Source organism: Pygocentrus nattereri, chromosome 2 (genome assembly GCF_015220715.1).
Source record: "Pygocentrus nattereri isolate fPygNat1 chromosome 2, fPygNat1.pri, whole genome shotgun sequence".
Taxonomy (NCBI): domain Eukaryota; kingdom Metazoa; phylum Chordata; class Actinopteri; order Characiformes; family Serrasalmidae; genus Pygocentrus; species Pygocentrus nattereri.
In genome coordinates, this window is record NC_051212.1 from 12,986,485 (window position 1) to 12,998,117 (window position 11,633).

The 11,633-nt window shown below is 41.8% G+C and overlaps 1 protein-coding gene across 1 annotated transcript; it reads left to right on the forward strand.

The window, feature by feature from the left end:
• Nucleotides 1–838: 838 nt before the first annotated feature.
• polr2d (RNA polymerase II subunit D) lies at nt 839–8,729 on the forward strand. The gene is made up of 4 exons (XM_017713574.2): nt 839–1,069; nt 4,841–5,021; nt 6,817–6,912; nt 8,440–8,729. The coding sequence occupies exons 1-4, from the start codon at nt 994–996 to the stop codon at nt 8,516–8,518; spliced, it is 432 nt and encodes a 143-aa protein (XP_017569063.1). The 5' UTR covers nt 839–993; the 3' UTR covers nt 8,519–8,729.
• Nucleotides 8,730–11,633: the final 2,904 nt, after the last annotated feature.

Genomic DNA, 11,633 nt, shown 5'->3' on the forward strand with positions numbered 1-11,633 from the left:
TGTGTTTATTTCTCCTCAGATCTCACACATTGCGCTGTCACTGTGTTTATTTCTCCTCAGATATCACACATTGCACTGTCACTGTGTTTATTTCTCCTCAGATATCACACATTGCGCTGTCACTGTGTTTATTTCTCCTCAGATATCACACATTGCACTGTCACTGTGTTTATTTCTCCTCAGATCTCACACATTGCGCTGTCACTGTGTTTATTTCTCCTCAGATATCACACATTGCGCTGTCACTGTGTTTATTTCTCCTCAGATATCACACATTGCGCTGTCACTGCTAACACTGGTCATCATTTACAGTACATCACTTGTTCATTCACTGGAGGGGACAATGTAGTGCATTGTCAACTGCATGCTATTTATTAACAATTTACCTCTTATTTCTGCACTGCGCATCATTTTTTATCGTTTACAGTAGATTTTATTGTATTTTACTCTATTATTTATCTTCATGTTCTATCATGCATAAATATTGTAAGATGATACTTTGCCCTCCTGTTCATTTTGTTTTGCTTTTTACTGTGGAATGAAAGACTTTCCCTCTGGGGTTAATAAAGTGATCTATCTATCTATCTATCTATCTATCTATCTATCTATCTATCTATCTATCTATCTATCTATCTATAATGTTCTATTTTTGCAAATAATTTATTACAATAATAAATAAATTCATTTTATATTAGTGTTTTTATTTATTTATTTATTTTTATTAGCAGTGCCTAGATAAATACCCTTTTCAAATCTAATTTTGCCCAAGCGTGAATTTTCATTTTAAGTCTGAGACCTTTAATTTGAAATCAGGTCTGTAGCCATTGCGGAAACGGAAACGTCCATCGTGATCCTGTGTGCGTTGTTGGATTTGGGCGCTGCGGTTGAACTGGTCTCCTCCGAAACGGAACCGAAAACTGGTTTAAAATCAGCGTTAGAAGTCCAGCGGACTCGGCACCGCCAGGTCCTCTCCTCTGCCCCCGAAGAGCGGCGATGGCGACCGGCTCGGCGGGACCTCAGAGCGTCGGAGATGTGGAGGAGGACGCGTCTCAGCTGCTCTTCCCCAAAGGTCTGAGAACAACACCTCAAAACACTGTTTACAGCTTTATAACAGAGCTGTGTCTGACTGTAGAGCTAGTCTTCCCCAAAGGTCTGAGAACAACACCTCAAAACACTTGTTTACAGCTTTATAACAGAGCTGTGTCTGACTGTAGAGCTAGTCTTCCCCAAAGGTCTGAGAACAACACCTCAAAACACTGTTTACAGCTTTATAACAGAGCTGTGTCTGACTGTAGAGCTAGTCTTCCACGAAGGTCTGAGAACAACACCCCAAAACACTGTTTACAGCTTCATAACAGAGCTGTGTCTGACTGTAGAGCTAGTCTTCCACGAAGGTCTGAGAACAACACCCCAAAACACTGTTTACAGCTTCATAACAGAGCTGTGTCTGACTGTGGAGCTAGTCTTCCCCAAAGGTCTGCGAACAACACCCCAAAACACTGTTTACAGCTTCATAACAGAGCTGTGTCTGACTGTAGAGCTAGTCTTCCCCAAAGGTCTGAGAACAACACCCCAAAACACTGTTTACAGCTTTATAACAGAGCTGTATCTGACTGTAGAGCTAGTCTTCCCCAAAGGTCTGAGAACAACACCTCAAAACACTGTTTACAGCTTTATAACAGAGCTGTATCTGACTGTGGAGCTAGTCTTCCCCAAAGGTCTGCGAACAACACCCCAAAACACTGTTTACAGCTTTATAACAGAGCTGTGTCTGACTGTAGAGCTAGTCTTCCCCAAAGGTCTGAGAACAACACCCCAAAACACTGTTTACAGCTTAATAACAGAGCTGTGTCTGACTGTAGAGCTAGTCTTCCCCAAAGGTCTGAGAACAACACCCCAAAACACTGTTTACAGCTTTATAACAGTGCTGTGTCTGACTGTAGAGCTAGTCTTCCCCAAAGGTCTGAGAACAACACCCCAAAACACTGTTTACAGCTTTATAACAGAGCTGTGTCTGACTGTAGAGCTAGTCTTCCCCAAAGGTCTGAGAACAACACCTCAAAACACTGTTTACAGCTTCATAACAGAGCTGTGTCTGACTGTAGAGCTAGTCTTCCCCAAAGGTCTGAGAACAACACCCCAAAACACTGTTTACAGCTTCATAACAGAGCTGTGTCTGACTGTAGAGCTAGTCTTCCCCAAAGGTCTGAGAACAACACCCCAAAACACTGTTTACAGCATTATAACAGAGCTGTGTCTGACTGTAGAGCTAGTCTTCCCCAAAGGTCTGAGAACAACACCCCAAAACACTGTTTACAGCTTCATAACAGAGCTGTCTCTGACTGTAGAGCTAGTCTTCCCCAAAGGTCTGAGAACAACACCTCAAAACACTGTTTACAGCATTATAACAGAGCTGTGTCTGACTGTAGAGCTAGTCTTCCCCAAAGGTCTGAGAACAACACCTCAAAACACTGTTTACAGCTTCATAACAGAGCTGTGTCTGACTGTAGAGCTAGTCTTCCCCAAAGGTCTGAGAACAACACCTCAAAACACTGTTTACAGCTTTATAACAGTGCTGTGTCTGACTGTAGAGCTAGTCTTCCCCAAAGGTCTGAGAACAACACCCCAAAACACTGTTTACAGCTTTATAACAGAGCTGTGTCTGACTGTAGAGCTAGTCTTCCCCAAAGGTCTGAGAACAACACCCCAAAACACTGTTTACAGCTTAATAACAGAGCTGTGTCTGACTGTAGAGCTAGTCTTCCCCAAAGGTCTGAGAACAACACCCCAAAACACTGTTTACAGCTTTATAACAGTGCTGTGTCTGACTGTAGAGCTAGTCTTCCCCAAAGGTCTGAGAACAACACCTCAAAACACTGTTTACAGCTTCATAACAGAGCTGTGTCTGACTGTAGAGCTAGTCTTCCCCAAAGGTCTGAGAACAACACCTCAAAACACTGTTTACAGCTTCATAACAGAGCTGTGTCTGACTGTAGAGCTAGTCTTCCCCAAAGGTCTGAGAACAACACCCCAAAACACTGTTTACAGCTTTATAACAGAGCTGTGTCTGACTGTAGAGCTAGTCTTCCCCAAAGGTCTGAGAACAACACCCCAAAACACTGTTTACAGCTTTATAACAGTGCTGTGTCTGACTGTAGAGCTAGTCTTCCCCAAAGGTCTGAGAACAACACCCCAAAACACTGTTTACAGCTTCATAACAGAGCTGTGTCTGACTGTAGAGCTAGTCTTCCCCAAAGGTCTGAGAACAACACCCCAAAACACTGTTTACAGCTTTATAACAGTGCTGTGTCTGACTGTAGAGCTAGTCTTCCCCAAAGGTCTGAGAACAACACCTCAAAACACTGTTTACAGCTTCATAACAGAGCTGTGTCTGACTGTAGAGCTAGTCTTCCCCAAAGGTCTGAGAACAACACCTCAAAACACTGTTTACAGCTTCATAACAGAGCTGTGTCTGACTGTAGAGCTAGTCTTCCCCAAAGGTCTGAGAACAACACCCCAAAACACTGTTTACAGCTTTATAACAGAGCTGTGTCTGACTGTAGAGCTAGTCTTCCCCAAAGGTCTGAGAACAACACCCCAAAACACTGTTTACAGCTTTATAACAGTGCTGTGTCTGACTGTAGAGCTAGTCTTCCCCAAAGGTCTGAGAACAACACCCCAAAACACTGTTTACAGCTTTATAACAGTGCTGTGTCTGACTGTAGAGCTAGTCTTCCCCAAAGGTCTGAGAACAACACCTCAAAACACTGTTTACAGCTTCATAACAAAGCTCTAGCAAGTCTGAAAACAAATAAAAAAGACTATGAACATCGTTATGAAATAGAGTTCATTTGCCTTACAGTTATACATGTTGTAAATTGCAAAATGTGGTTTAAGAAGGTGGAATCATGGATCATCAAAAATAAGTAGTGCACATCAAAAAGGAAAAAAGCCTGCATGTTATTAAGAGCAAATGAACCTGGATTCAGTGACCATGGGTTTTTATGGCTGATTTTGATTTCTTTACAGCTAAGTTGACCAGTGGCCAATTTTTATGGGCCAATTTATACACACTGTGGAGTAAATGAACACATGAAACACACTAGCATGATATCAGGACATTTTATAGGCCAGCCTTGTAATATGAACAACCTTATTATTTGCTTTGATGGGCCAAACCAGCATTTTCAGTTGCTCGGTGTGGAGTCACATGCTTAATTTGTTAACATGAATCAGATGAAGTGCTACATTGACAGTACAGTGGGCCTGTATAAGTGTGCTTCAAACGTTTTAGTGCAGGTGTAGCAGTGTTCACATACAGTGCAAGAGCACTTATGTGCCTCACATTGTTCATGCCATAAAATAGCAAAAAAGATCTGCACAGTATGCTGACTCCAGTCTTGTCCGATGCAGAATATGTTATGCTGCATTTAAAAAAATACTGTCAGAAATTATGAATACAGTGATTTTATTCAGTGTTTTACATGCTGTACTGAGTTTAAACCAATTGAACTGGACCAAGTATGCAGTCTTTAAGATGAAACATGCAGTTCAGAAAAACATTGTGGATGTCTTCATGCTTAAAGAGCACTGAACAATGCATGTTTCATCATAAAGATAGCATAATTCATCTGCTTTAATTGGTTTAAATGCAGTTGTTCACTGCTCTTCAAGCATGCAGGCATCCACAATATGTTAAGAAAAACATATTGTGACATAAAAATTACGCTAAGTATTCTGCACTTTAATCTGAGCCACTTCTCTGAATGTCTGCACAGGCTTGTATGTTGGCATTGTTGGACTGCTGTACTGATGGTGTGTTCCGCATTTGTTTGGACAGAATTTGAAAATGCAGAGACACTCCTGAACTCGGAAGTGCACATGCTGCTCGAGCACCGCAAGCAACAGAACGAGAGTGCAGAGGACGAGCAGGAGCTCTCAGAGGTCTTCATGAAAACGCTGAACTACACAGCACGCTTCAGCCGCTTCAAGAACCGGGAGACCATCGCCAGTGTGCGCAGGTCAGGGGCCGAGTTCTATTACGGGGATGTTGCATTTGAGTTCACGTTACGGTTTAAGTTAAATTTAAACTAAATTTAAAGAGCAAAAAAAAGAAGAAGAAGAAAAAGCCAAAAGCTTGAGATTAAAACAATACACATAAAAGGTGAAATGGGCAGTATTACTCATCTCTTTTCCAGCACCTTAAGACCAGAAACTTACTTCATGCGAGTACGTAATTGCAGACGCTTCCAGCCATGCACAGGGTGTCGCACTGCCATTGCATTCTAAAATGTGTCAAGACGAAATTTACAACACAACCCAAGCATGAACTACATTCTGTGTGCTGCCAAGCCTGGCTAAACAATCCCATGCCATCAGCATGCTAGCTCCCAGTCTGCTGTCATAGCAGAGAAGCAATTATGAGTCTCTCACAAAAATGATTCACTAACATCAAAGTACTTCGATCAGGCATGACATTATGACCACCTGCTTGTTTCTACGCTCATTATCCATTTTATCAGCTCCACTTACTATATAGGTGCACTTTGTAGTTCTCCTATTACAGACTGTAGTCCATCTGTTTCTCTGAGCATAGAAACAAGGAGGTGGTCATAATGTTATGCCTTATCGGTGTATATGTCAAACCTTCATTTTCCAGTCTGTCTAAATATATTCTTTGATCTATAGTGTAAAATACTGCAAGATTTGGTAATACCAGAACTGATATTTCACATGAGTCAGTGTTTAATTCTTATCATGTACCACCTTCATAAGAGTGTGTTGTTAATTTTACTCTTAATCATCTTGGAGAAATGTAACTGTCTAGCCCTACATAACTCGGAGTAGAAAGACGTTGTTTATGGAAGTCATTATATGTTCAGAGGTTCGTTTTTTGCCATAATCAACTTTCCTTCATTAATTTTTCAGGGCTGTTTCCATCATTCATTTTTCAGTGGTGTTTTTTTCATGGTGTTTTCTTGGCCTTTACTGGTGCAACAAAATTTACAAGTATTCAGAAGTACATAAACTGACTCAGCAATTATGTTTGGTGACAGTTATGGCCTCCATAAACTGGGCACTGGTACATTCACTCAGGTTCCTTTTTATCAGAAGCAGAGCTTCTTTGAATGTCTGGAGAAATCATTAAGTCAGAGAAGAAACAGAAATGATCAGAAAGAACCAAACCAACCGTAATGGCAGAAATATTGAGACCATTAGAAATAAACAGATCCAGTGTGGGGCCTCACATGTTATTAACTTTGTGAAGGTTAAAACCAGCCATTATAATAAAGTTGTAGTCAATGGCGATAACTGACACTCATTCAGCAAAGTATCTTGGGTGGTCTGTAAATGGTTAAAACTGAAATTCTGAGAGCACCCTTTAATATGAAATAGGGCTATTCAAAAGAAATAAAGTTACCAAATGAAATCTCTTTGCATTGGAACATATCTTTGTATAAAGCAGTCAGCTTAATACTAAGCTGATTCTTAAATGGTGGAGCGAGTGTCACATTGAGTGCTCTGTATGCCAGTTACAATGATTTTTACACGAAAATGCTTTTGGAAACCCAGCACAGGTTAATACCAGTCATTTTCTGTGGTTAAGATGTGTTTGATAGAGCAGGGAGACTCCTTCACAATGACTGGGAAACACTAAGGCATTAATATAATGTTCTGGTTTTTCCTAATTTCCTGATAACACAGTAATATCACAGAAATTATTGACAGTTACTGACGCCTAGCAACTGATGCTCTTCTATCAGTGAAGCCACTTCAGAACCATCTATTAAACACAGTTTTTCTCTTCTTTTACAGCTTACTTTTGCAAAAGAAACTACATAAATTTGAATTGGCAAGTTTAGCCAATCTGTGTCCGGAGGCTGCAGAAGAAGCAAAAGCACTCATTCCAAGGTGAGTCACTTTCATTTGCTTATTTCAATTGAAAGCATCGTCATTTAAAGTGCTTATGTTTTTTTTTATTAGACATGAGACGTTTTTAGATCAGGATCTAAAGATATTTCCATTGTTGTGATTTTCATATACACTATATGGCCGAAAGCATTTGCTCGCCCATCCGAATAATTGAATTCAGGTGTTCCAATCACTTCCATGGCCACAGGTGTATAAAACCATGCACCTAGGCCTGCAGACTGCTTCTACAAACATTTGTGAAAGAATGGGTCGCTCTCAGGAGCTCAGCAAATTCCAGCGTGGTACCGTGATCAGACGCCACCTGTGCAACAAGTCCAGTCGTGAGATTTCCTCACTAAATATCCCACAGTCAACTGTCAGTGGTACTGTAACAAAGTGGAAGTGATTGGGAACGACAGCAACTCAGCCACAAAGTGGTCGGCCACATAAAATGACAGAGTGGGGTCAGCAGATGCTGAGGCACATAGTCCGCAGAGGTCGGCAACTTTCCGCAGAGTCAATTGCGACAGACCTCCAAACTTCATGTGGCCTTCAGATCAGCTCAAGAACAGCGTAGAGAGCTTCATGGAATGAGTTTTCATGGCCGAGCAGCTGCATCCAAGCTTTACATCACCAAGTGCAATGCAAAGCGTCAAATGCAGTGGTGTAAAGCACCGGCACTGGACTCTAGAGCAGTGGAGACGTGTTCTCTGGAGTGACGAATCACATTTCTTCATCTGGCAATCTGATGCACAAGTCTTTTGGAGTTTTGGGGTTTGGCGGTTGCCAGGAGAACGGTACTTGTCTGACTGCATTGTGCCAAGAGTAAAGTTTGGTGGAGGGGGGATTTTGGTGTGGTGTTGTTTTTCAGGAGTTGGGCTCGGCCCCTTAGTTCCAGTGAAAGGAGTTCTTAATGCTTCAGCAGATCAAGAGATTTTGGACAATTTCATGCTCCCAACATGACTGTGCACCAGTGCACAAAGCAAGCTCCATAAAGACATGGATGAGCGAGTTTGCCTCAACCCCAATAGAACACCATTGGGATATATTAGAGCGGAGACTGTAAGCCAGTCTATAGCCATGTCTATAGGTCTTGCTTTGCTTCTTCCTCCTGAACTCTGCATTGTACAGTCCAAAGTTCCTTCTGCTGGGGTGAAGACTCACCTAGATTAAGATCTTTCTGCGTTTTTGTATTTATTTTTTCCTTACTTAAAAGAAAAAAAACCCTGGTTGACCTGGTTTATTTGTTTAACCAAGTCAATGGAGCTAATAAGTGTACAATTGAGCTCCTGTCTCTTTGGTTTTGGATGCTTGCATTGTTTTCAGGTACTTTTTGTCGCTCTATTTTCTCATTTTGGAGGTTGCTCTGGATAAGAACATTTGTAAACTGAATAAATAAAAAATGCCAATTTGGGCAAGGTGATGCGACTTAACCAGCTTCATTTTAAGCTGATTTTGTTTCTTACCTTAAAGATTTTAATTCAATGTTTTGAGCTTTCACTCACTGTCCTTCTAATTCTTTTCTAGCTTGGAAGGCCGATTTGAGGACGAGGAGTTGCAGCAGATTCTGGACGATATTCAGACGAAGCGGAGCTTTCAGTATTGAATCATTCCCTTTTTGTTTCCCAACGCTGTATAGTCAAGGCCATAACCCACAAAGTGTGTCAAGACATTATTATTTTGTGTTGTTTCATTAGAGACTGACTGTTCTCCCTGATCTCCATTCAGAGGTCATTTCTTTCCTAGTGCTGGATTCTACATTCTTTGTGGTAGCTGTCTTGCATAGCTAACAAAATAAATGTTTTCATAAAGTTTGAGTCCTTCCATGATCACTTTTATGCCGATTTATCATTGGCTGTCCTTACAAGGGATTTGTATTGGTGATGCATGATTTACAGTGCACATCATTATCTGATAACTGCAGAAAATCTGATTTTTTTCAGTAATCCAATCAACGTGTTTGTGCACTTGAGTAATCAGATAATGGAAAACTCTGGATCTGCATGAGTCAGGCGGTAATCAGATTTCAATCAGCCAATAAACTCACAGAAGAAGAAGTGATGAAAACAATGTAAAACTCACGGCTTTAAAAAAAAAAAAAAAAAACATTGTGCCACTTTACCTGAAAATATGAACATACATCATCTAGAAGAGGAAGAATATTTAAATCCTTAATTTCGTCAAGAATGTAGTTGGTCTCTGCACCACTCCAAAAGTGTTTTGCTGCGTCTCGTGACAGCGCTGCTTGTTTGTTTCCGGTACAGCAGTCTGCCCATGCACATGCGCAGACTCAGAGAGTTAACATGCACTCAGAAATCTGATTACTGAGCTAAAATCCAGCTCTCTTTATCAGATTTCTTAACTAGATTTATAGATTACTGCAGAAATCCGATTACTGAGTGCATGTAAATGCCCTTACTGATTACAAAAGAGTTTTTTTAGGAAAAGTAGAGGTACGCTACCATGGACAAAACTTTGGGTGCCAGAAATACTCAGTTCTTTTTTTCCTTGAAAGCTGGAAATATTTTTCTGCGTTGTGCCGTCACAGTACCAAGAGGCAAGTGGAGGAAGCTAAAAATTTCCCTTAGATTACAAATCCAGTTAGTCACAAATACCTTGACATAGTATATAGTTTGATACATACAAGGAAAATTACTATATCAGTCACTATAGTCCATATAAAGAAACACTAAACCAAACAAAAAAGATAATGCGTAACACATATTTCTAAAACAGGTAAGGCATCTTATGGAAAACAGAAACAAAGGACAGGTACCCATAACTTACACTGCTCAAAAAATAAAGGGAACACTTAAACAACACAATATAACTCCAAGTAAATCAAACTTCTGTGAAATCAAACTGTCCACTTAGGAAGCAACACTGACTGACAATCAATTTCACAGCTGTAGTGTAAATGGAAAAGACAACAGGTGGAAATTATTGGCAATTAGCAAGACACATTCAATAAAGGAGTGGTTCTGCAGGTGGGGACCACAGACCACTTCTCAGTACCTTTCTGTTTTCTGGCTGATGTTTTGGTCACTTTTGAATGTTGGAGGTGCTTTCACACTCGTGGTAGCATGAGACGGACTCTACAACCCACACAAGTGGCTCAGGTAGTGCAGCTCATCCAGGATGGCACATCAATGCGAGCTGTGGCAAGAAGGTTTGCTGTGTCTGTCAGCGTAGTGTCCAGAGGCTGGAGGCCCTACCAGGAGACAGGCCAGCACACCAGGAGACGTGGAGGAGGCCGTAGGAGGGCAACAACCCAGCAGCAGGACCGCTACCTCCGCCTTTGTGCAAGGAGGAACAGGAGGAGCACTGCCAGAGCCCTGCAAAATGACCTCCAGCAGGCCACAAATGTGCATGTGTCTGCACAAACGGTTAGAAACCGACTCCATGAGGATGGTATGAGGGCCCGACGTCCACAGATGGGGGTTGTGCTCACAGCCCAACACCGTGCAGGACGCTTGGCATTTGCCAGAGAACACCAGGATTGGCAACTTCGCCACTGGCGCCCTGTGCTCTTCACAGATGAAAGCAGGTTCACACTGAGTACATGTGACAGACGTGACAGAGTCTGGAGACGCCGGGGAGAGCGATCTGCTGCCTGCAACATCCTTCAGCATGACCGGTTAGGCAGTGGGTCAGTAATGGTGTGGGGTGGCATTTCTTTGGAGAGCAGCACAGCCCTCCATGTGCTCACCAGAGGTAGCCTGACTGTCAATAGGTACTGAGATGAGATCCTCAGACCCCTTGTGAGACCATATGCTGGTGCGGTTGGCCCTGGGCTCCTCTTAATGCAGGACAATGCTAGACCTCATGTGGCTGGAGTGTGTCAGCAGTTCCTGCAAGATGAAGGCATTGAAGCTATGGACTGGCCCGCCTGTTCCCCAGACCTGAATCCGATTGAGCACATCTGGGACATCATGTCTCGCTCCATCCACCAAAGCCACGTTGCACCACAGACTGTCCAGGAGTTGGCGGATGCTTTAGTCCAGGTCTGGGAGGAGATCCCTCAGGAGACCATCCGCCACCTCATCAGGAGCATGTCCAGGCGTTGTAGGGAGGTCATACAGGCACGTGGAGGCCACACACAACACTGAGCCTCATTTTGACTTGTTTTAAGGACATTACATCAAAGTTGGATCAGCCTGTCGTGTGTTTTTCCAATATATTGTGTGTGTGACTCCAAATCCAGGCCTCCGTTTGTTAAAAAATTGGATTTCCATTGATGATTTTTGTGTGATTTTGTTGTCAGCACATTCAACTTTGTACAGAACAAAGTATTCAATAAGAATATTTCATTCATTCAGATCTAGGATGTGTTATTTGAGTGTTCCCTTTATTTTTTTGAGCAGTGTATATATCCATTAGTTTAATTGGTGCAAAATATTGAGTAATGGGCAGATGACAAGCTTCAAGACATTTATATTAGTGGAGATATGTCTAGTATATTTTTTGAAAGAGTATTGCATTTCTAGGAGAAACCCATTAAAGTTCACTTTAAGTAGTTTGCTGCTTTTTTTTTTTCTAGGAGAAACCCATTAAAGTTCAATTTAAGTAGTTTGCTGCTTTTTTTTTTTTTTTCTTGAAACCACTCCACTCATGATGACTTCTGGCACTCAATCTGACTCCTTGTTCCTGCCTGCCATCGTCTCCTCTGCTGATGTCACCCTTGAACATTGAGAAAGAAGAATGAGGACCACACATTTTTC